We start from the raw sequence: 24888 nt of genomic DNA on the forward strand, positions 1-24888 counted from the left end.
GTTAGATACTCTGTTTTTTTTTTAAAGAATATTGAACTTACCAAACATTGTTGAAAATTAATATATTTATTTTTTTATAAAAAAAATTCTTACACGAAAGACACGTAGTGCTTGTCTACTTTAGCACGTGATAAAATTTATAATTCTAATGTTCTATGAACTCTGTGTTTTTTTGTACTACGAAACAGGTTATAAATATAGTTCAAGAGTTTTAGTCATTTTGAACTAATTACTGAGAGTTTAATAACTAATTTTGACGAGAATCTTCGATTTATACTTTTAATTTATTATATAAGATATAAATCTTTACACTCCTTACTTTAATGTTGTAATCCGATATCATCGGTTTTTACAATGTTTCCAAATTTTGTTTGTGCTGTTACATGTACTTAAGTCTTGTAAACTTTTATGTTGGACTCATAAATGAGATAATATCTCGATTAAAATCATCTACCTCGAATGAAATTTCTTGGCTACATGCTTTTTATTATATAAATTGTATCAAAAAATAATATGTTTTTCTTCGGTCGCAGCAGTTATTGTAGGTTTCCGATTCAAATCTCAGAAGGTGTGTTCAATGTTTGTACAATGACACAACTTGCTACTATCGGAATATTCATATCTTTTTTACCTGTTCGAAAGGAAAACTCCCACGGCAAATGTTTTGATTGGTTCATTTCAAGATTATATAAGCTAACATCACATTTACCTTTTACCTAGCTGATAGCTACGGTTTGAATGTTTCCTTCAACCGAAAATATTTAAATATGATCCCAAAAAATTTTTACGAAATTATGAAATGTCTGCTACAATATAATCACGCAGACACTGAAAACTCGAGAAATTTGTCAAAGTTTGTAACAAATTTCAGACCGCGTATATTCTTCGACACGCCAACAGATTGCCAAATTGAATGTCTCGTAAGTTTCATGGCACGCGTGATAAAATTATCTTTACGCAATACGCTTTTAAGTTTTTAAACATAATAGTAAAAAAGTCATAGATGACTCACATTTTAAATAAAACAAAAAACAGGAATACTTATCCTTAAACGGACAGAGTAGAAAATGTTAAAAAATATGTTTTTTCCCTCATAATCCAAGCTCATCAATTCCATCTCCCTTTCCTCTTTTTCCTTATAAGAAAAGGGTGGGCTAATCAACCTCCGACAACACACGCAACAAACGAAATAATAGTAACATAATAATGAGGCTCGGTTTAAACTCGGCAAAATAACCCCATTGTTGTTATCCATTAAAATAAATTGTACAAACATCTCTCTGCGACCCAATTATCGCCAAGTATAATTTTACTCTGCAAATTATTATTGGATATTGCATTTTGTACAAAGGATTTTTATTTTTTATTTTATTGTATTATTAGTTGCATTGGTTAAAGCTTTTTCAAAGAATCTAGAAAACAATTTAGCCGAAGTTGTTTTTATAATTAATCTCGTTACAATATTATGTGCTAAATAATTAAACTAAAATAAATAAATAAACTGTTCAGTCTGCAATTATTCTGGTTAAAATTAATTTAGAATTGACAAAAAAAAAAAACATAGCATTAGAAATCTTTTCTTATCTTTTTTACGAGTGTTTCTGCAGGTGATTTTTTTTTATATGTCATAAGGTGGCAAACGAGCAAACGGTCACCTGGATTCGCCGAAATAGCGAGACGAACGTTGCCCATAGACATCCGCAAATGCAGATGCGTTGCCTACCTTTAATCAACGGAGAAGAGGACGCACAGAAAGAGGATATTTCTCCTTCCTATACGTCCCCTCTTCCGCCAAATCCTCTTCCCATTCCAATCCTTTCCTAATAAGAAAAGAGTGGGAAGGGAAAGAGGACTAAAATTAGGCCTCCGGTACTACACTCATCAGACGAAACGCGGAATTGCTTCCACTTCACGCCTGTCTTCTGTGTGGTCGTGGTATTTCACCGGTCGACCCGACCAATTCTTGCACACAACAAATATTGTTGTTGCGGGATCTACCACTGTTGAAGAATGATTACTTGGAAAAATCATGACTAACAATGCACGTTTTTGTCTGATTTTACATACTGAAATGTAATTAGGTTCGTATTCGTTGGATTAACATATAAAATTAAACGATTCAGTTGGATGTTACCGAGCTTAATAAAAAATTAAGCTAGGTAACATCTGCGGATCCTTTAGCGTTGCTGATGTTCATAGACGTCGGTGACTTCTTTTTGTGTGTTGTGCCACGTCTCGTTTGAACCCTTACTATGATTGTGTGATAAATTACAATAATTATTTTGATCAACATGTTATTTATACAGATGTTAGCGTTTATAAAGAAAATCATCTTTCCCAAATTTTGCAAAACAAATTATTCTTGCTAATGTAAATGTCAATCTCATCGCCAACTTCGAGATTTATCAAAGTTGTAGGTGATAATAAATCTGTTTTGGTGGTGAATTTTCCGAACGTTGTATATCGGCTCGACTTCACAAGTAATTGCGAACTTAAATGGCGTACCAGAACTTTCACGGTCGAAGATAATAAGATTTCAAAGTAATGCAGTGAATTGAAGCGTTAAATTTACAAACGCTTGTATATTAATTTAATGACTAGCTGTTGCCCGCGAATCCATTCGCGCGGAGTTAAAAAAAAACATAATAAGTAGCCTAGCATTCTTCCAGATTATGTTCTACATCTGTGCTTAATTTCATCACGATTCGTTGAGCCGTTTCGCCGATACCTTCAAACAAACGTCCGTCCATCAATCCTTCCATCCATCCATCCATCTAAACTTTCACATTTATAATATCTGAGAAGATATTCAAAGATACTCTTATTATTTCAGTGAATAATTTTACTTCCGTATCATTACGTTAAGTTGAAGCGACCGGCCGCCTCATTAAAATGAGGGTCGAAGAAAGTTTGGCTACATTTTGATATTTCAACTAAGAGAAAAATATATCGTCTAAATGTACTGCAGTAGATAATTTTACAAAAAAATCTCCGTAGCGATTTTGTTGCATCAAATTCAGTACATTGCATTTATGTTCAATTATTAATTGTATGATTAATAATAATGTTTAAAGTGATTAAGCTTTCGTGAGACATTATTATTATTTAATAAAAAAAGCAACACTCACGTACACTTCAGTGCTCCCGACACCGGATGAAATATACATGAGTGTACCTGTTGGGATGGATGGATGTTTGTTATAAGGTATCTCCAAAACGGCTAAAGGGATCTCGCTAAAATTTGGCATAGATGTAGAACATATTCTGAAAGAATACATAGGCTAGTAAAAAGTTATTTCTTAATTCCGCGCGGACAGAGTGGTGGGCGAAAGCTAGTACATTTTAAATATGAACCAAAGTGTCAAAAAACCAAACGATCAAATAATATGACAGACGCGAAAAGTTTGCCCAAAAGTTAGATCGTTTCTAAGGCGCTTAAAAATGTGTTTATCTTTGTTTACGTTTTGAACCAGTAAACCAGCAAACAATCGGATTGTTACAAAACCATATTGTAATTTGAGGACGTCTACGACGACTTAATAAATGGTATCGTAGCATAGTCATTTCGGCAAAAAATTATTTTTAATTCATTAATTTTATAAATCATTAGTCTAGAGTACTGTTGACTGGGCTTTATTTATCACCAGTTTTCTCATACATTCGTATAAGCATATTTCGTCTTTTGTGAAATTTGTAAATGAAGCTTTTACGAATGTTTCACTTCTAAAGAGGGAACACTTAATTACACGTTCATCAACAATTTGATTAATGGTAAGAGTTTTTTTTTTATTTAATGATAGATTCTTTGGAAACTAATCTTCAAATAAGAAAATATTAATTTCCTATAAGCTATTCAATCTAATTTCATAGGTATGATATAAATCTTATCTATCTTCTATATGTATAAAAGAAAGTCGTGTTAGTTACAGTATTTATAACTCCAGATCGGTCGAACTGATTTAGCTGGAAATTGATGGGGAGGTAGAACCAGGAAACGGACATAGGAACTTTTTTTATCTTGTGTCCATTTTTTTATTCCGCGCGGACGAAGTCGCGGGTAAAAGCTAGTTAATAATAAAAATGCGAAATTTTGGATGGATGGATGTTTGTTAACACGTAACTATAGAGCAGCTGAACTGCTAACTCCCATGATAACAAACGCAACCATCCCCCGTATAAGGATAACGCAATTATTGTTCTTCGAAATCCATTCGACTGATTAGTTTGTTAGTCCCAGCGTGGTGTCAATTACAGCTTGATATGAATTGCATGCGACACCCATGGAGATTCTCTACGTGTTGTCTAAACGACGTATTCCATTCCATAATACAAATAAATCTAATGGTACCTTCATTATACATAAGAAATTAATTGCCATGGGTCCTCACTGCCAAGTGAATAATAAAATTATATAAGTAAAATTCACGGTTTTCGCATTTTTTCTTCACCTGTGCTATAAGATGTTGCTTCACCCTACCCTGTAAGCTTCGTTCCCTTGCGAGTGTCGAAAATTTGCGGCATAAAAGGCTGTATCTTTTGACAGCGTTGGATTAGAAGGTTGTGTTTTTCCTTTCGAGGTAACAATATTGCTTGTCAATGAGTGTTTCAACGAAGGAAATAAGGTAAAAGGCCATGACGTCATAGTCATGGTTGCTATCCCTATTAGATGTTACTAGCTGACATGAGTCATATTTTAAACTAAAAAAACACATTGAAATACAGAAATACAGATAGTATACAACACTCCAATATCATTAAATTAAGCGCCATAATTTTATTTACTTTAAAAGATGAGATAGAATATACTGTACCAAAAACCAATTATGATTCCCATTGTTATAAATACAAAAGTTAAGATGTTTTGTACAGACAAAAGTCCACTATATTTCAAGAGGCAATACTTGCATTTTCATTCGATCTTCGTACAAAGAAGAGTATCATTGAACCTCGAGAATAAGAACCTTTGTTCAAAATGTTAAATTATATATGTATTCGTGAAGAGACTACAAAACCTCTTTGATATTCGTTCAACTGCACGTAAGTGAAATAAGTCATGGAGTTGTAAATATTGTGCGCTTCTAGTGTGAGCATTATACCTATATATGTTTTACGTGAAGTATATGATATTTAAATATGTATAATATGTAAATATGTATGTTCCATTATTGAGTCATGATCTGAAGGATGAAAACTGGTGCACAGAACCTACGTGAGTGGGCTAAGCACAGGGAGATGGTGTACATAGAATTATAAAGCCAACAGTATAAACGGCTAGGCCGATTTTAAAGTAATCTATTTTTTCGACTTTTACTTGAATAAATTCAATAGACTTTTTTGGTTTTATTATTGGTATTTTTCGTTATAGAATACGTAGATCTCTGTCTGTGTCTTTTAATCGACGTCACTCGACCAAGTACTTGACCGACGACCCGACCCACAACTCAGCAATTTACCCGATCAACTCCTCCATCGACTTTTAGAGTTTGACAAATTAGGCGGTATTATACTAGCAAACACATTTTACAGTTATCATTTAAATTTAGAAGCCGTTGCGTAAAACTCATAAATAAACCGGTCACAAAATGTCAGACAGCTATTTTTTTTCTATATAAAATGTACGATAGTTAATATTTAACCTTATAAATTAATTTAAATTTTAAATGATACTAGTATATTTTCGGGTTAATACTTATGCAAAACATTGGAGGTTATAAAACATTCATGATTCTTCCTTTGTCAATTTTTAAGTAGGTGAAGAATGTACTTCATAGGAACTTGTCGTTTTAGTTTGACTTAGGGTTAAAAATTATAATTTAATTTTCTAGGTTAAGTTTTTTCATGCAGTAATTAATTTTTATTTAAAATTATTTTGTTTAATCAATAAAATGTATTGTAACTGTTAGTACAGTTAGGATTCGAAGTGATCACTGTTAACAATTAAGCTACTGGCGCTTAAAATTTTAATTTGATTGAAATACATTTATCATTACATTATCTCATGTATATTAAAAGTACGGTTATAAAAAATAAATCTAAAAATATCAATTTAAATAATTGTCAATTTCACAGAACGCCCATCTTGTGTAAGAAAAGCAATAAAAATTCCAATCAGGGAAATCACTTTATTGGATAGAATCGATTACATATGTATCTATGTATGTACTTACTTAATTTGTTTAATTAACTATTATCTGAATATCCGATAACGATCTGTGAAATGCTATAATTTTTATGTATTTTGTTTTTTTTTTTCAATATTACTTTACTACTCGTTATGGAAATAAATTTAAAATATTTATTTAGTATTTTTTATTTTACATTTAATGAAATTATTGTAGTCCTATCTTGTTAAAAAGCAGTAAATTTCAAAAGATACCTTAATTGTACCTGAGATTAAAAGCACATGAAATTTAATGGATTTTACAAAATGTTTTTGACCATGATATATTTGTATTTGATAATATGCTCGTAATTTTGGATGACGATAACCACAACTTTAAAAAAAACCCTTTACAACTTGTAAAATGTTATGTTAAAAAACATATCAGATAAAAGCGAATGAAATTAATTTTATTAAAAACTTAAACTAACGATCGAAAACAATTTGCATATCATTTTAGAATATTACAACTACTCACACGGGCGCTGATTCATGCGCATCGTAACACCCATCCTTTCGCTGAACACGAAGTATGCCTCATAATTAATGCGATGACGCCTTTGATAGTAAAAGACAGGAGTTTTAATGTAGGGGCAAATCTTTTTGAATTGAAATTATGTAGCTACGTTAAAGCAAAGACGCACTCACAAGATCGCCCTGTTGTCCACAGAAATTATAATTGCTGCGGCGCACGTAGTATTTTATATGGTCTGAGTGCTGGTATTTAATTAGTTAGTCCCAATTTTATGTGCCTGTTTGGGTACTCCGTTGCGAAAGAAATCGTCGAAGTAACCCGTCTGTTAAAGTAAGGTAATCAACAAAGACAGTAACGCGTCGATACTGCCTTGGGGTTATTGCCCTCTCATTTTAAGTACGGAGGCTTGTGCCAAGAATTGCAGCTGAAAATCATGAGTTTTGAATCAATATAAATAGATATGGGTGCTGATTAATCCGTCTTGTTTCTTTTAATTATGTTAAAAATTAATCTGATATATTCGTATTAAGGAACTGTGTTATAACAAAAAAAACATAATTTGCATAATCAAAATGTTTTAATCCCATTCTATAGGGTCGGATCATTCTAAAATGCAATGCGTTAGATGGATTTAAAAGAAGTTTTCATTCCTTGGTGTTTTATTAAACGCTAAAATTTTTAAATCCGCCATTCGTGACGCTTTTACATTAAATCTTTTAAGTGCTCTCCGAGAATCGAGGAGTTCCTTAAAACAACAACTTATAACAATTCTCTTTGTTGAATTATAAAAGGAACATAAATCCCTTTGTTCGATTAACGTAAAGACGTTTTTCGTAAAAAAATTGAATAATGGTCCAATAACTGAAAAAGAAATTGTTATTTTCGAAGTCCATTCATTGGAAATCTACATCGTTAACTAAAATATCGTAATATTATATGTGGACATCGTCATAGAACCTTTATCGGTCAACTGTTCCATGTGCAAATATAACCGTTGTTTACTACTACCAAAACAAACAAATAAACTAATATAGACATTGAGACATTGAGTTTTTGTACATAAATTTCGACAACCTACGCTTAATTCGATTGTAATTTTTATTGTAGCGATTGGTGTCATTTAAATCGTTGTACTTAATATAACTGAATGTTGCGGAGACTGAATAATTATGCACAGTGAATTATATTATGAACTAGCTTTTACCCGCGACTCCGTCCGCGCGGAATAAAAAATAGAAAACGGGGTAAAAACTATCCTATGTCCTTTTCCTGGTTCTAAGCTACCTGCCCACCAATTTTCAGTCAAATCGATTCAGCCGTTCTTGAGTTATAAATAGTGTAACTAACACGACTTTCTTTTATATATATAGACTAGCTTTTACCCGCGACTCCGTCCGCGCGGAATAAAAAAAATAGAAAACGGGGTAAAAATTATCCTATGTCCGTTTCCTGGTTCTAAGCTGCCTGCCCACCAATTTTCAGTCAAATCGATTCAGCCGTTCTTGAGTTATAAATGGTGTAACTAACACGACTTTGTTTTATATATATAGATAAGATATAATATAAAAAATAAAGATAAAAATGTGAATAAAATGATGTAAAAACAAAACGTCAAAAACTGAACGATGACAAAAAGAAAAATATTTTATAAATATGTCCAAAAAAGCTGAAGGAAAAGGGCTGGATGCAACCCCGAGGCCACAACACACTCCCTGGGGTTGAAAGAATCTTCAACAATTGATGATGATGGAGTTGGGAGGTGGAACACGGCCTCGCAGGCGCCCAATGTCGACGCCAATGCCGAGGCCAGGTCCACTGATGATTTTGGACACGGGTCTCGCAGGCGCCTTATGCCGACGTCAATGCCGATCCCCGTGCCCGTGAAGACAGCTGATGCGAATCAGGCTCGAAGGACCAATGAATGTTGCTAAGACTGAATAATTATGCACAGTGAATTTTACTATAAATATAATATAAAAAGACACAAGATAAAAATGTGATTAAAATGATATAAAACAAAACGTCAAAAACTGAATGATGTCAAAAAGAAAAATATTTTATGAATATGTCCAAAAAAGCTGAAGGAAAAAGGCTGATGCAACCCTAAGGCCGCAACAATTACAATTACTGCTTTCATTATTAATTAGCCAGATTTAAATCTAAATTTATTCAAAATAATAAATAAAATTATTTCTTTGAAAAATGTAAATACTTCCGCTTTATTTTTTTTTTATTTCTTAAGTATATAAGTTTATCAAGATCGACAGCTGTTAAACCTGCGTTGATTCGGTGCCAAAAAGCTTATAGTTGCCTGACCACTGTCATTAAATGAAACAAGAAACCCAATTACTGGTAATAAGACATTTAACGTAGATCTGAGATCTTATCTACCAGTTATGTTTATATGCATTTAAAACGGAGGTCCCTTTTTAAACAAACAGTGGTATTATAAGTTGTAAAAATACTCAAGTAAAATAAAAATAATATTAACTATATTATATTAATATAAGAAGCAAAAACTTTGTACTCCATCATTATCAGCTCTCTATACATTACCACAGAGGGGATCAGAGCCTACCGTAAGTTAGAGGTTAATAGGCCATAGTCAACCACGATAGACCAGTAAGGGGTGGTTGACTTCACACATATCTTTTTTTAATTTTTTAATTTCTTCGCAGAAATGGGCAGGTTTCATCACAATGTTTTCCTTCACAGTAAGATTTGTTTTCCAATTATCGGGGTATTTAGCAAAATAATTTTTAGAGTTCACATATGTATAATGTTCCGAACATACTTACCAATTTTCAGCACAATGCGAATGATTGTAGATTCACTAGCTTAATATTGTTTATTTTTGACTTATCAGCAAAAATAGAATGCAGCAAAAATGTATATATATCAAATCAAAGTATAACAAAACAACGCAAATTTCTATACACATTTTGACGCTATCTCAATACAATTTTCTTTGTCTATATCTTAAACACCGCAAATGGAGTCGAAACTGATAGTGCAAGCAATAAATGCCGAGAAGAAAATGTAGCGAACAACAAAGCCGTGACGAAAGAAAACTACTTTAACAAACAATAAACGCGAGACTATTGATATATGATGTTCGTGGAAACCATTTCTAAAGGACAGTGAATAGATGCTGGAACATTGCCAGATGTACGGCACATCATTTACAATAATATCGAACCCCTAGAACAGAGGTTTCATTATTACATCGATTTCTATGATAATTCATAGAATATTCAGATCAGTGTTTGTCAAATATTTCATGACACGACCCCGTTATTATTACTTAGATTAGATCCAATACAAAGACTGGGACCCCTCTGGGGGCTGCAATCCACAGGTTGAAAACAACTGATGTATGTACTTAAATGTATAATATCTGAGTAACTAGATTTTTCACAGATATTGTAGCATAACTCTATAAAATATTTCTTAATATTAGGCACTGTACAGCTTCGGAAAAGGTTTTTTAAATCACAAATAAGAGAAGGCATTTTATTACTATAAACAATAAATTGTATAAGTTTTTTTTTTAATTATTTTGTGTTGTGTTTTGTCTATTTTTTTCTATGTTTAATTAACAATAGATTTGATAAATGTTTGCAAGAGGTGTTCTCTTTACAATGGAATTCCAATACAGTTTATGACTTATCATTGTTTCAAATATATTTATAGATATTATAACTTCTCTGATCACAATTGTTATTTTATCAGCTAAAATGAACAATACAGTAATAACAATGACAATCCAATTACGACTAACCTTGTTAACGAGCTTAATATTTCTGCGAAACAAAATTAAAACATATTCCATTGAATTAGAGTTCATTATCTAATAAAGTGTTTAAATGCTAACGGTGGTAGTATTTCGGGGTTAGTTAGTAATATATGTACACTTTCTTAGTTATAGGGACGTTATTAGCGAATTACGATTTCAAATGGGCCAACTATATATTCCGACCCACCAGCTCTTAGTGACCGTACTTATTTTTAAGGTAACCATTGAAGCTAATCGATTTATTTTTTTCATTGATAAAATTGTGTGTCGAATTTAATCATCTGATTCGGATAAAAGTACGTAAATTTTACCAGTAGGCAATTTTTTTAAGTAGTAAGTGATTTAATTTTTTTAATACAAAATCTTCTCCTTCCCATTCCTTTCTATAAGGAAAGAATGGGAAGCGGAGGTGGATTTGGTAGAGCAGGGGAAGCACGGATGGGAAATATCCTTTTTCAATGCGCACCCTCCTCTGTCGATTAACCATCGGTATAAAATGTAAGGTATACAACGCATCTGCAAATGCGGATGTATAGGAGCAATTGCTATTTTAGTGAATTCAGGTTGCCGCTTGCTCATTTGTCACCTTATACTATAAATAATAATAATAATAATAAGACTGATTCTTACTTAAATCATTTGATAAAATCAAGATTTCTTGAAAACAAAATAAGTTTTAATTATTGAATGCAGCAGTTATTTGGACAAATTAAAACCAATTAAACCAAGCCGTCGAAGTTATGACAGATGTGACAGGTGCATCGCAAAAAATACACACTTAATTAAATCCGTACCACGCCATAAAACCAGCTACAGTAGATATTTCATAATTATTCATATTTTTTAATTATTCGTGTGATAATTAATAACAAGATATGACTTTGAACTTGCAAAAGTAAATGAAATATGATCACTCACATCCTCCTTGAAATATCAGAAGCATCGATATGTATCATACAAGTATCACGTCGTAATCCACAGCAAAACATAACAGTTGTCAAACAAAATTATATTCAAACAAGGATATCAAGAATAGCGTCGCTCTATGTTGGTTCTGTTGGTTCTCAATTTGTATAAAACCTACTTAGTCTTAGAAAACGACATGACAGCTACAGTACAAAGACTCAGATTAAGAATACAAAGAGGATCTTGTGACATTTTTAGAAGTTGACAGAGGGGAGCTAGTGAGTTGGCATAGATTAGTTTGACTTATGCCCACAGGGTCAGATATCATTGTCGGTCTATACATTAGAAATCTATGATTGTATTTTTGTATCCTTTACATTGCAAAATGACTAGACACATTTCCATGAAATTTTGTAATTAATATAAATTTATCTCGAGTGAAAACTTTCGGGTTCACGACTCAATATTTGAATTTGAGTAATTTCAATCTCTCAAACTGTTATGTCCGTTGTTATGCGGGTTTGCCGGACTAAAATATACTAAAATACTCAACTTCTAAAAATATAGTGAATTATACAATTTAATTCTTACTTTTTCTTCAAAATCAGCAGATTATAAGAAAATAAGTAACTAAAATTTGACATTTATTTAATGGTCATAAAATATGTGTCCATTTTATGTAAGTTCTAGGCTTGTGTAGGATATGTCACAATTATATACCAATGGCGGAATTCGAAACCTTGACCACGTGGCCGATAGTCTATAACTTTAACCATTACTGTGGATTTAGTAATAAAAATAAACACTATATTGGCCATCCACACTTGAGAAATACTTAGATTAATTCGTTATTAAATGAATCTTATGCTTACTGCATTAAGTCGATAATCCAAACAAAAGCTGTTTTAACTTTGAAGTCGAGACATATTAGAAATAATGTCGAAATTTCATCACAATCAGATGTTTTTCCTACTGCCAAAAAAAAAAAGAAAACAAATAAAAAAAAACTTTTCTTTGTTGACTTAAGTAGGAATTGATTTATTTTTTATGCTTGTATTCCGAGATGATTGTTAAGCTTTTTGGTATAAATTAAGATAAACGAGGACAAAGAAGGCCTGTTATTTCATTAGTCGGCGCCACTACGTCCAGAACGACTATTATTTATTTAACTAACTATTTGAACAACGGGCAAAATTATTTTATGTCATTTGCAATTTAAGGACCTTACCATAAAAAACTTAGGCAGTGTTTCAAATACTTTTCAGTTTAAACCATACGTCAACCTTTTTACACCTTAATTCTCGCGCCCGACGGGGCATGGACTTTTGACAAATCATAACCATTGAAACATTATTATGCGTAGGTTTGCGAAATGCGATCTTTACAAATAAATAATGAAGTACTTATACCGAAAGCATTGTGGTATACATATTTATGGTGAAACATATCACCACATTGACGTTAATAATATCAATCAGCAGCATTCAAAGGGTTAGAAATACATGTTCACTAAACGGTATCTAACGGTATTTTTTGGAATAATACAGTAAGTATCTATCTAACAAATTGAAACATGAAATAAGCTTTATTTTAATATTTTACTGCATTTTGATATAAAAATAATATTCAGTTTGAAATGTTTTGTTTTCGTAACTAGCGATGGGTTGATTTAAAAAAAAATATGCATAAGGGAAACAATGTTTTTTGTGTTGCGAAAGATTTTAGTCATGTAAATTTTTCGTTGTTATTGTTGTTTAAAATAATTGGAAAAAATGTATAACATCTCTAATGGAATGATCAATAGGAGTTTCTTTTGTCAATGAAACCCTGATACAAACTGAAGTGATTCGCTTTTAAGATCGTTAAAAAATTACCAAAATAATAGTAAATTTAATTTTTATTTTAAAGAATATTAACAAATTTTTTTTTTCATAATATTGCCTGGCTACTTCACATTTCTGTTTAACGTCTAATATTAACAACTAGCTTTGGTTCATATGAATCTTTCGTTGGAAGTGTGTTATTAAATTTAACATTAATTCTACTCGACTTTAGTTTTGAAATTGTTTTCGAATTACGATGAGCTAAATTAACGTAAGTTATGAGAGTGTCAATATATTTGCTAACAGGTAATTTAATTTCATATATTAGGTAGAAATATAACGTATAAAGTTTATGCTAAAGTGTGAAATCAGAAAATGTCATAGCAATATGATGGGAGCAAGGGTTAATATGTACGTGTGATACAAAGGAAGCCATTTAATCAACTAAAAGCGTGGGACGAAACACGACTAGTTACATATTGTTATTTGGTACTCATAGTTAGAACATTTTAATTTTAATTATTAAACTCTGCGTGGTTTTACGATTTCGCTGAACATACCGCATTTCGTTACGGCGGATTTATTTTATTTTAATTTTACTATTGTATACAAATCCATATAGACAGCAACATAAAATAAAAAAAGTATAAAACCCGCAACGCAACGGTGAACAGCAAACAATAAACATTAATGTGTGGATTGGTGTTTGCCTGTTTTTGTTTAGTGTTTGCTTGTTTTGTTTGGTGTTCGCTGTGTGTGCCAGTGATCAGCGACTCCGCAGTTTTTGTATACAAATCAAACGATGTTCGACAAACGTGGACGTTTGACAAAAAAGATGTCTGTTTGTGTTTGGTGTATGGCACGTGTTGAAAATGAAACTGCGTGTGTGGAATTTCAACTTTTAATTTTCGAAGTGCGCTGGGAAGAAGAGAGCGATTCGCACAGTCATCGCCTTATATACCCCGTCATCGAAGCACAGGATTGGCCTGCCAATCGTACTGCAATTGGTGGTCAATGTATGACGATTGATTGACAGACCAATCGTTGCATCGATGACGAGGTGCTGATGTTCGGTTCAACGTCACGCGCTGAAAGCAGGTTTCTAGGGCTGCGACAGATGTCATGGCCGCAACATGCCCCCGGCCTTGGAAGCACCTGCTTCCAAAGAAGACGTAGTGAGGTCATCTAGCAGTGGGCAGATTTTGGAGAAGGCACGTCGCGTCACTCCCGAAGCCGTCCGGATGTCTGCCACCCTGGAGACGCCGTCCTTCCCTGGATAGGTCGCTTCGATGCGACCCAAGGCCCATCTGAGTGGAGGAGTGTTGTCGTCCTTTATTACGACTAGTGTGTTGGGTTGAAGTGAACTCTGGTTGTGCCTCCATTTGTTCCTGGTTTGTAGTTCCGAAATATATTCTTTCGCCCATCGCGTCCAAAATTGTTGTCGGATCTGCTCGAGTCGTTGATATCTGTTAAGTTTTAGCGCAGGCGTGTCGTTGAAGTCCTCGCTGGCGGGCGCTGTGAGAGGTCGACCAACTAGGAAATGAGCGGGACTTAAGGGGAGGTAGTCAGTTGGGTCTGTGGACAGAGGACTTAAAGGGCGGGAATTCAGGATGGCTTCGATTTGCGCTAGTACTGTGCTGAATTCCTCAAAGGTAAGATGCGCCTTGCCGAGTGACCGCACCAGATGATGTTTACAAGATTTTACTCCAGCCTCCCAAAGGCCACCAAAGTGGGGTGAATATGGCGGAATGAATTTAAATTTAATGTTATTGGAAGTTGCGTAATCTATTATGTGCGAAGAACAATTATTTATAAATTTACTGAATTCGGTCATTAGTCCTACGAAATTCCTACCGTTGTCTGAAAGGATCTCGGCAGGTTTGCCGCGACGTGCGATAAATCTTTTCAGTGCTAGGAGATACGCATCTGTGGAGAGGTCGCCGACTAGTTCTAGATGAACAGCTCTGGTAACAAAACAAACAAACAAACAAATGTAACATTTTACAAGTTTAGAGCCCCTGCCTTTACGGTTTAGAATGAGAAACGGTCCGGCGTAATCAACTCCGCATCGATAAAAAGGAAAAGCTAGCGTTATTCGTTCCTCAGGCAAGTCGCCCATAATGGGCGTAATAGTTTTGCCTCTAAACCGCCTACAGGTGACGCAACTATGAACAATTTGTCTTGCCAGGCTTCTACCCCCGAGCGGCCAGTACGTCTCACGCACGGTGTAAAGGAGTGCTTGTGGGCCAGCGTGTCTTAACTGCTTGTGCTCGTGCCTAAACAATAACAATGAGAACAAATGTTTACTTGAAATTAATATCGGATGTTTTTTGTCAAAGGAAAATTCACGTGAATTAGTTAAACGCCCACCAACTCGTAGGACTCCTTGATTATCAATAAATAAATTTAATTTAGCCAAATTATGTTTACCCTTTAATTGTTTGTCGTTGCTGATTATATTGTATTCCGAAGGAAAGGATTCTAATTGCGAAAAGCGTACTAACATTGTATCTGCCCGCCTTAATTCGTCGACAGATACGTTGCCTGTCATACGGCTGCGCTTATGGCGCGTATTGTGAATAAAACGCAATACATACGCAGCGGCGCGTCTCATGCGGTTGTGTAAAGAAAATCTATGAAAAGGAAATAGCGAATTAGGAAAACTCGTCTCGACTATCAAAGAATGTGCGGGTTTCGGTCTTAACTCAGGTAAACCTTCCGTTAGAATTTGAGGCTCTGACGTGCCGTCTACCGTGGTGCTATCGAATTCTACATCACGAAGAAATGTTGGTCCGTGCCACCAATTTGTGCAGGAGGGCAGATCCTCCAACCTAACTCCTCGCGAAACCATGTCGGCTGGGTTTTCCTTACTCCGTACGTGTCGCCATAATGATTCCTTCGTTAAGTCATGGATTTCGGCTACCCTATTTTGGACAAACGGTTTTAAGGCGTTAGGCGCCATGCGTAACCAGCCTAGCACTATAGTAGAATCGCACCAGAATATGACCTTGCTTATATGGCAACGAAGCGAGTCACGTACCTTTTCGCACAGTCTAGCCCCTAGTAAGGCACCGCATAACTCTAGTCTCGGAATGCTCACGGATTTGAGAGGCGCCACCTTGCTTTTGGAGCACAGCAAGTTACAAGCGACCGTGGAGTCGGCGTTGACCGTCCGCACGAACACGCAAGCGCCGTACGCCGACTCTGACGCATCTGAAAACACATGTAATTCCACATAAATAGGGTTGTCACCAATAGCATGCCGTGGTATACGTAACGTCCGCAGTGTAGGCAGCGCGCTTACGAAAGCCTGCCATGTGTGCCTGATGTCGCTGGGCACCTCGTCGTCCCAGTCGATTTGCAGCAACCACAGGCGCTGCAGTAACACCTTGACGGTTATGGTCACGCAGCTTAATAATCCTAATGGATCAAAAATTTGAGATATAATAGACATGATGTAACGTTTTGTTATTTTTTGTGACGTGTTATTAAATTGTGTATCGAAATAAAATGTATCGCGAATATTGCACCATCCGAGACCTAACGTCTTTGCGTTGACGTTTTCTTCTAAATGAAATGGTTTTGAAGTTAAGTGTGAAGTCTTTGAATCTAAAAATTCCGCATTATTACAATCAAAATTAAATAACCATTTACGTAATGGAAAACATCCCGAGTGAAGTACTTCCGTTATATGTTCGCAAATTTGTAATAACTGAAATTTGTCGTCGTGACCCGTTATCATGTCATCCACGTAAAAATCCTCCATAATAATACGCTTTACATCGGGGTCTGCACTGTCAATTAAATTCCTGATTAAACTAGACGATTCGTTACAAACAGCTTTCAAATTAAATAAAGATTTTACGTGATTAAATATTAATAACTTATGATTATCGTAACGATTTAAAAGCAGATCCCACGCGACTTCATAATTGTTACTAGAAAATTCTAAAGAATCAATAACTATTTCGGCACTACCCTTTAGGGACGATTTTAAATAATGAAATTTCTGAATATTACTTATATCGCGTGAGTTATGTACTAGTGATAAAAACGTGTCACGGAACTCCAACCACTGGTCATATTGGCCGTTAAAGGTGGGCATGACGATCGTCGGTAGCTTAATGTTGGAGTTGTGGACTTTGGACGCATTCTCATTTTTGACCGCATCGTTTCGAATAAAACTTTGGGCTTGCGCGAGCGTTTTGTAATAAATGTTTTCGAACATTTCGCGTTGTTCGAGCTGCCCGTCTAGATCTACGTCAGTAGCCGACTCCTCTATCTGCGTCTGAACTATATTGAAATCGGCAAATAAATTATTAGCACTTTGAATGCGTAAATTCAAGTCAATTAATTGAACGTCCGTTAAATCGTTTGCACATAACGATTGAATGAGATTAGCGAATTTAGTTAATCTACCTTTCAAGACACCACGTTTTCGCACGAGTTGATTTAATGTGAGATCTTCCGTGCTTTTGTAAGGGGATCTATCTCGAGATAAGGAAGCTAATTCCGCATTCAATTCGACACCCGCTTTGATAGCCATTGTGTGGAGTACTCACGATGTTGCTGGTGCGGTACTGATGCGGTGCTGGCTGCGGCACGCTGTACTGTTGGCTGCGGCACGCTGTACTGTTGGCTGCGGTCTCGACGACGACTCGCATGAACCATAAATTGCGCTTCTTCTTCTTTCTTCAGTATTGACTGTAGCTCTCCGGTTCGAATGGACCAATGTTGAAAATGAAACTGCGTGTGTGGAATTTCAACTTTTAATTTTCGAAGTGCGCTGGGAAGAAGAGAGCGATTCGCACAGTCATCGCCTTATATACCCCGTCATCGAAGCACAGGATTGGCCTGCCAATCGTACTGCAATTGGTGGTCAATGTATGACGATTGATTGACAGACCAATCGTTGCATCGATGACGAGGTGCTGATGTTCGGTTCAACGTCACGCGCTGAAAGCAGGTTTCTAGGGCTGCGACAGATGTCATGGCCGCAACAGCACGTGTTTGATGATTGTGACTATTTGTAGGAAACGCTAAGCGTCTGGAGCAGCCATAATATGTAACATATACATAATTGTGTGTAAATATACAATGAAGTAAGTATATGAATTAATCTAGATTTATGAAAAAAATATCAGCAAAAACAAAATAAGTACATTACCCTCTAGCGTGAAATGAGTTTGACGCTTCATTTATGCAGTGAAATGTTCATGATGTTGAATATTTTTTAATCAACATGTGAATAAATAAATAAAATATGTTTACGAACTAAACGAGATATGAACTATAAATAAACATTAAGACGATTGAAGTAGTTGCTATTAAATAATTAAAACTGACAAAAAAAAATCGTCAACGCTAAAGTAAGAGCGTAAAGAATTGTCTACCTCGTCTTCTTTTTTCTCGCACAATTCGATATCACTTAAATACATGGATTCGGTCAGACACTCGGTCTTTTTACGGGACATACAATTGCCTAGTGTCGGTTTTCAGATGTAGAATTCAGTTTTAGAATATTTTAGTATTACATTCGAGACTCTAGTTATATGTTATCCATTTTCTTTTGTTGCCAAATGACGCTGTATATTATACTGCGATTTTTATTATTCTAAGATGTAGCAACGCACGCCTTACTCGATTGATAAATATTGAATTCTATAGAAGCCTTCTCCATATTAAGTTGTTACAGTCATTATCACTATTTGTTTATTACAAATTCAGACTCTCACAAGTTAATTAATATATTTTTAAATTAAAATCTGACATGAGCATGTCAATTAAATAGGTACATAACACACAAATTAATTTAATTGTTCTTAATTTGACCAAGTTTTGTTCCGTGTATTCAATATAAAAATTACATCTCAAAGCAATATCTTTTCATCCTGTTCGAATAAATCTTTACAGTGTTACCTACTTCATTGGTAGAGTAATACCTCAATAGCATTTACTTCCGCAAATTGTCTTACGGTGATGTAACTGCAAAAACATTTTTACTTAGAATTCACGTTGCACTTAAAATTGGTTAAAATATCGAGAAATTAACGAACACATTTGAATGTCCTTAAAACGGCAGTACAGTTGGACAAAAAAAATATTTTAAATATAAAGAACACGCTTGCTTTTTATTTTTAGTTAATTTAAACACAAAACTAATGTTGACCTGTTAACATTACTCGCTGTATTTATTCCTCAAGTCGTAACGGAAATACTATTAATCTCATATAATATTCAATACTGTTACTTTTTTATTTTTAAACGTGGCTATATTCTGTTGGCAATTAAAGAAAAGGCAACGAAAGAAATATATAGGGATGTACAATATAAGACAACAAACGATTGACCGAAAACATAATGATTTATCATATAAAAAAAGTATTTTCAGCCAAGAAATCTATAGTCTTGTTTCTTTTTCGGACATCTTGTTTATATCTGATTTATATTTTATAATTAGAGAATATAATGATAAATATGACACGCCTATCCGGAGAAGTAAATATGCGAAAAGAATGACAAAAAACTATTCAAAATCAAATAAAAATCTCGTATATTTGTCTTTCATCTTTTCTTTATGGTAATATATTCAAAATGCCGTATTTATGTATTTTCTGAATTGTTCTTGTATTTAAAATACAGTCAAACGTGAAATTTATAAAGCTTAAAAATAAATGCGGTACAAAGGAGATTAGGAGATATTTGAGATTGAAGTGCTTGATAGGAGGCAGAAGGGAATGTTACAATTAAAGGAATTTTATTTGAAAATAAAACTTTTACAATGTAACTTGATCCTTTCATGAAATACTCTATTTTATTACCTTGAAATTAATTTTTTTTCGAGCTTCTTGTTAATTGATTAAAGTTAATTTAAGAGTCGTCAACTAATTTTATGTATTAGCCCTTCACACAAAGTAACATTGTATGGTTGCGACGCGAGAATCGCGTTGCGCGCGCTCCGTGCACACAACGTTGAATCACCTACGCGAGTCGTCTATTCGGTCAGTACAGGCTTATGCCTGTCGACTAAATTTCAATTGTCTCCGCTCTCTGTATCGTATCTGTATTTGCTCCGCCATGTTGAAAATTGCAGCAACTTATCTCTCGACGATCTTGACAAACGGGTTGCGAGCGACTGTCTGTAGCGATGACAGATAGAATTGCCGGCGACGCGCGCTGTGTACGAACCTCTATGAGATTGCATTGCGTATGTCATTTAGTGACTCAAATCGCGGGTATTCGAAGATTTACGTTGCTTTGTGTACGAAGAGCCTAACTTCTCGAAACCTGGCGATTTTAGTCGCTTAGCTACTTATGCAATACAATGTCATTCGTTTTCCATGGTTGCAGACCAAATTTATACAGTTTTTTTTAATTCTTGTTAACCGTGTAGTCGCTATGATTCTACGGACCGAATAGACGACTCTCGTCGACGATTCAGCGTTATGCGTACGGATCGCTTCGAAGATTTATTTTTCCTTGTGTACGAAGACCCTTAAAAGATGTTGCAGAAACAGTGGTAGACGCCAGCAACAAAAGATATTGTCACCTTTCTCAACTTAAAAAAAAAGAAAACAAAATATTTCGGTTACATTTACTTTTAATTAAAACTTTCAATATTTCAGTTATTTCATTACATGTTTTTAAATACATAAATGGACTTTCTAAAATGTTTTACTATAAGATTAACCTTTTTTATGAAAAACAATTTGATATTACTGTTATTGTTTTTTTACAATGATACTTCATTATGTAAGACAGAGAAAATGAAACAAAAACTTTGTCTTTGATAATGAGAAATTCTGAAGCTGCCAGTTGTTTGACTTTGTCATGAATTTCATAATTAATTAACGTAGATTTAAAAGTGTTGAATATTTAATAGAAGTTAAAGTATACAAAGAAGCAAGTAAGAAAGTCGTATGGGAGAAGTGTGATGGCAAGACTAGATATGATAGTTTAAGAAAATCTAATTATTTCAAATAATTTTTGATTTTTTATTATCAAGTCAACTATACTCAACGTCAGATTTAACTTGTAGGTAGTTATATAAAGTAATATTTAACAAATTTCCTTCCTTCTCATATTTTTTTCATTATATTTGTTAAAGAATAAGTCGCTAAGGGATGGCTATTATGTTACGGGGTCTTACCTAATTCTGGAATCACTTTGACCTAATTATTGTACGTAGTTAACACTATGGTTGTTGTTGTTACTTCTTTATCACAATAGATAGTCCTTTTTTTCATTGTGAGATGCTGTATGCATACTCCGCGCCCCGGGGGGGGGAGGCGGTAGTGATGTGGGATTCTCTTCCGGATGGAAAGCATACCCACTAAACCCCTCTGTTATTCCTACGCATGGTGGGGAGGCCACGGGCATGCTTGCGCTTTCGTCCGTGATTCCGCCTGAACAATAGATAATCCCTTGATAGTAAATTTCAATTATTATGGCTACTGCTTTAATGAAAATGATGGCTTTGTGTAATTACCAAGGGATTATGATAGACGCTAACTTACATAATCTGATTAGATTTCACATAAGATCTCACAGAAACTGCGTATAGCTGCCATTAATTAGTATTTTTTTATGTTTTCACACCACAAGTACTCGTATATCTCTAAAAACATTAATGGTACATGTGTATAAAACATGTGTTCTGATCTTTTATGGCGGATACGACAATAGGCTGAAATCTAATTAAGTGCGTTAGAGAATGTCTAGAAATAGTAACAAGGCAAATGTTTGCCTGTGCCTGTGTCTCGTACGATGTAAACAAGTAAATAAAAATATATTTCAATTTGTTGCGATTGGGCTCTGTTTTAGTGAATTATTTATTAGGGACGTTTTAATTTTGTCCAACACGAAAAACAAAAGCCACACATACATAATAACTCAATAAGATAACCCGAGCTAAAGTAACAATGGAGTTCTTGGGTTCAGATTGTGATAGAAATCTACATTCACATATTCTTTTCATATTTTTTTTTATTTTTCATATTAGGGTAACAAAGGTATAATATAAATAATTAAATTATTTCACGCCGAATAATTATCGTCGGCAACGTTAAACGTGATTCGTATTTTAATATTTGCTATTAAATAATGTAAGTACTTCCAATTAAGATGTAAAATTATATAGAATAATAATAATAATAATTGTTAACGTTGTAATGCTGTCTATTTCGTGTATATCAGATTTTGTAATGGAAGATGAACGGAAAATAATACACTGGTCCACAGTGGGTTTGTTGCTTCATATATGAAAATGAACCCAAAATCATTTATGCACACAATTCATGAAACTATCAATGATTTTGTTAGATTTGCTCTGTTTTTTTTTAAATCTTAATTTTCATTTTGCATTACAAAAATCAAAAAACGAGAAATAAAATAACAGATATTTTTTTTTTTATATGAAAAGGTGGCAAACGAGCAAACGGTCACCTGAATTCAATAAAATATATTTATAATGTCAGAAGTATTTTGAGAAATTAGGATACATCGTAGTAAATAAAGAGGAAAACGTCAAAAAATTTAATATTTCCATGAAACGCCTTTTATGAGCTTTTCTTTTATAATTTTTCAGGGGACAATCTCTTATCAAAGACCAGCAGTAATCTGCCATCATGTGACAATCCCATCGACCCTGATATCTTTCCTCCATCACTTTTAGATCTTGGTGAAACCGCTCTCCCTGTTCCTCACTATAATTTCCTAAATTATCCGGAAATTCATATATATTTTTTTAAAGTTGCGCAGAAGTCTAATAATGACTGGAAAATTAAATTTTCTTTTTAATAAACCGATAATTGTTCAAAATATAAGATATGCAAAAATCATGAAAATACGAGCTCATTGAGAACTTTCATGAATATTTTCTTAATCTGGGCACTTAAAAACGTAAAAATGTGCGATGATATCCAGGACAACAAAAAAACTTTTTTTTTTGTAGAGCTGTGATATGTATCCATAGTAGTGAACACTTCAATAAACATTTGGCTTAAACATCAAGTTTGCCAACGATCATTTTTCGAACAGAATATTTGCTATTAAAAATTAAGGTACATAAATGAATACTAATGTAATGAGGCGCTATTATTAGCGTGATTTTCATGCAAATCGACTAAATTATTTAAAGCATTAGAGTATCTGGTTTTGAAGATGCTTTTGTTCGATCTGGTCGTCGGTTGACATTTAATAATACACTAGCGTACCTTCCTGGTTCAGCTCTCGCGTACTAAAATAGGTACTTTTTTTGTTAAAATGTTAATTCAACATAAGGTGTAATGATCATTACCATATTATTACAATTTACATAATACCTTAAGGTATTAATGTTCATTTAATCTTTCTTATCGACCCTGCCTGATAAAAATCGTTGTTTTATATTTGTCGGATATAGACGGACATAATTTTTATGGTTAACATATTTTTTGTGTTACATGTATAAAAATGTCACTAGTGGTCTCGATATCTTTAATTGAATTTTTATTTCATTTAAATATCGGAATCGCGTTTATAAAAGAGAAATTTAAATACAAAATTACATTCCATGAACAAATTTTTTCCTTGAACCTAGCGTATGGACTCATTTTCTTTGATAACAATTTTAACGTAACCGTTTCGATAATTTCGTACTTAATTAGTTTCGAGTTATTTGTACATCAATAACCTTGGATAAAATAGGGATTTTATTCATTCAAGTTAATTTACTTGGTCAAATGTAATACAAGTAAACGCAGTGTGATAAAAATTAGAACATTGCAATTTTGTATTCGATACTAAGACATACTTCTTACTAATGTTATGAGAAAGCTAAAATTTGCTATTACGTAACTCCAGAACGATTAAACGAATTAGGACGAAATTTGTATTAGAGATAGATTATAGTCTGGTATAGCACCTACGAACCCGCACTTGGCCAGCGTGGTTGACTATGGCCTAGTCACCCCTAACTTGGGGTAAGCTCCGAGCACCTCGGTGGGGACGTATAGTGAGCTGATGATGATGATGATGATAGCACCTACACCTGACTACAAATTGTTTTTTTTAATACGTCGTTTAAAACTTCTACCCGTTAGGGATACCCAGTCTTCGAATCGGATAACAAATGATATTGTTTTAAAATCCTACATCAAGACCTTTCTGTGCAATGTTCAAAGCATGACTTATTTTAATCGGCTTTAGTTGCTTTGCTTGACCTTTTAAACTATTCGCGGAAACATTACGTCTAGAGTGTCGGCTTACGTTTATTGTAATAGCAAATAAATCTTAACCTATTGACATTTACTTGATTATTGATATTTATTTGTATTATCGCATCTTTGAGATTATAAATATATGAACGAGAATATTCTATACTAATCTATTAAATAAGGCAAAATGATTAAATCACTTACTGTGGGTTTCTAATACCAAAATCTCTGTATTAAACAAATTGTCATGTCTGTCATAAACTTTGACAAAAAAATGTTTTGTAAGAGGAGGAGATGCCGAGGAAGGGACAGTATCCACTTTCAATGCGTCCCCTTCTCTATTGATTAAAGTTCGGCAACATCCGCGAACGCGGATGTTTTTGGGCAGCGGTCACTTCGCTATTTTGGCGGATTTTGGTGGTTTTTTTCACGTTTGCCACTATTAAAATATAGTCTGTATCGTTCGCTAGTTAAATCTGTTTTCTTTTAAATATATTAACGTACTATTGCAATATTGTTGTTCATTGTGTTGA

At 34.0% G+C, this 24888-nt stretch overlaps 2 protein-coding genes across 3 annotated transcripts in view; one reads left to right on the forward strand and one right to left on the reverse strand.

Annotated features, from left to right (window-relative positions):
* LOC106721157 (atrial natriuretic peptide receptor 1) overlaps positions 1-24888 on the forward strand; it is a 110343-nt gene that overhangs the window by 21793 nt on the left and 63662 nt on the right. The gene's annotated exons all lie outside the window — the stretch shown is intronic.
* LOC123721937 lies at positions 14935-16912 on the reverse strand. Its single transcript, XM_045682251.1, has 2 exons — positions 16201-16912; positions 14935-15124 (listed from the first exon to the last, which is right to left on the reverse strand). Exons 1-2 carry the CDS (start codon positions 16900-16902, stop codon positions 15011-15013), a joined length of 816 nt encoding a protein of 271 aa, XP_045538207.1. The 5' UTR covers positions 16903-16912; the 3' UTR covers positions 14935-15010.

This window comes from Papilio machaon, chromosome 18 (assembly GCF_912999745.1).
Source record: "Papilio machaon chromosome 18, ilPapMach1.1, whole genome shotgun sequence".
In the NCBI taxonomy this organism is placed as follows: Eukaryota; Metazoa; Arthropoda; class Insecta; order Lepidoptera; family Papilionidae; genus Papilio; species Papilio machaon.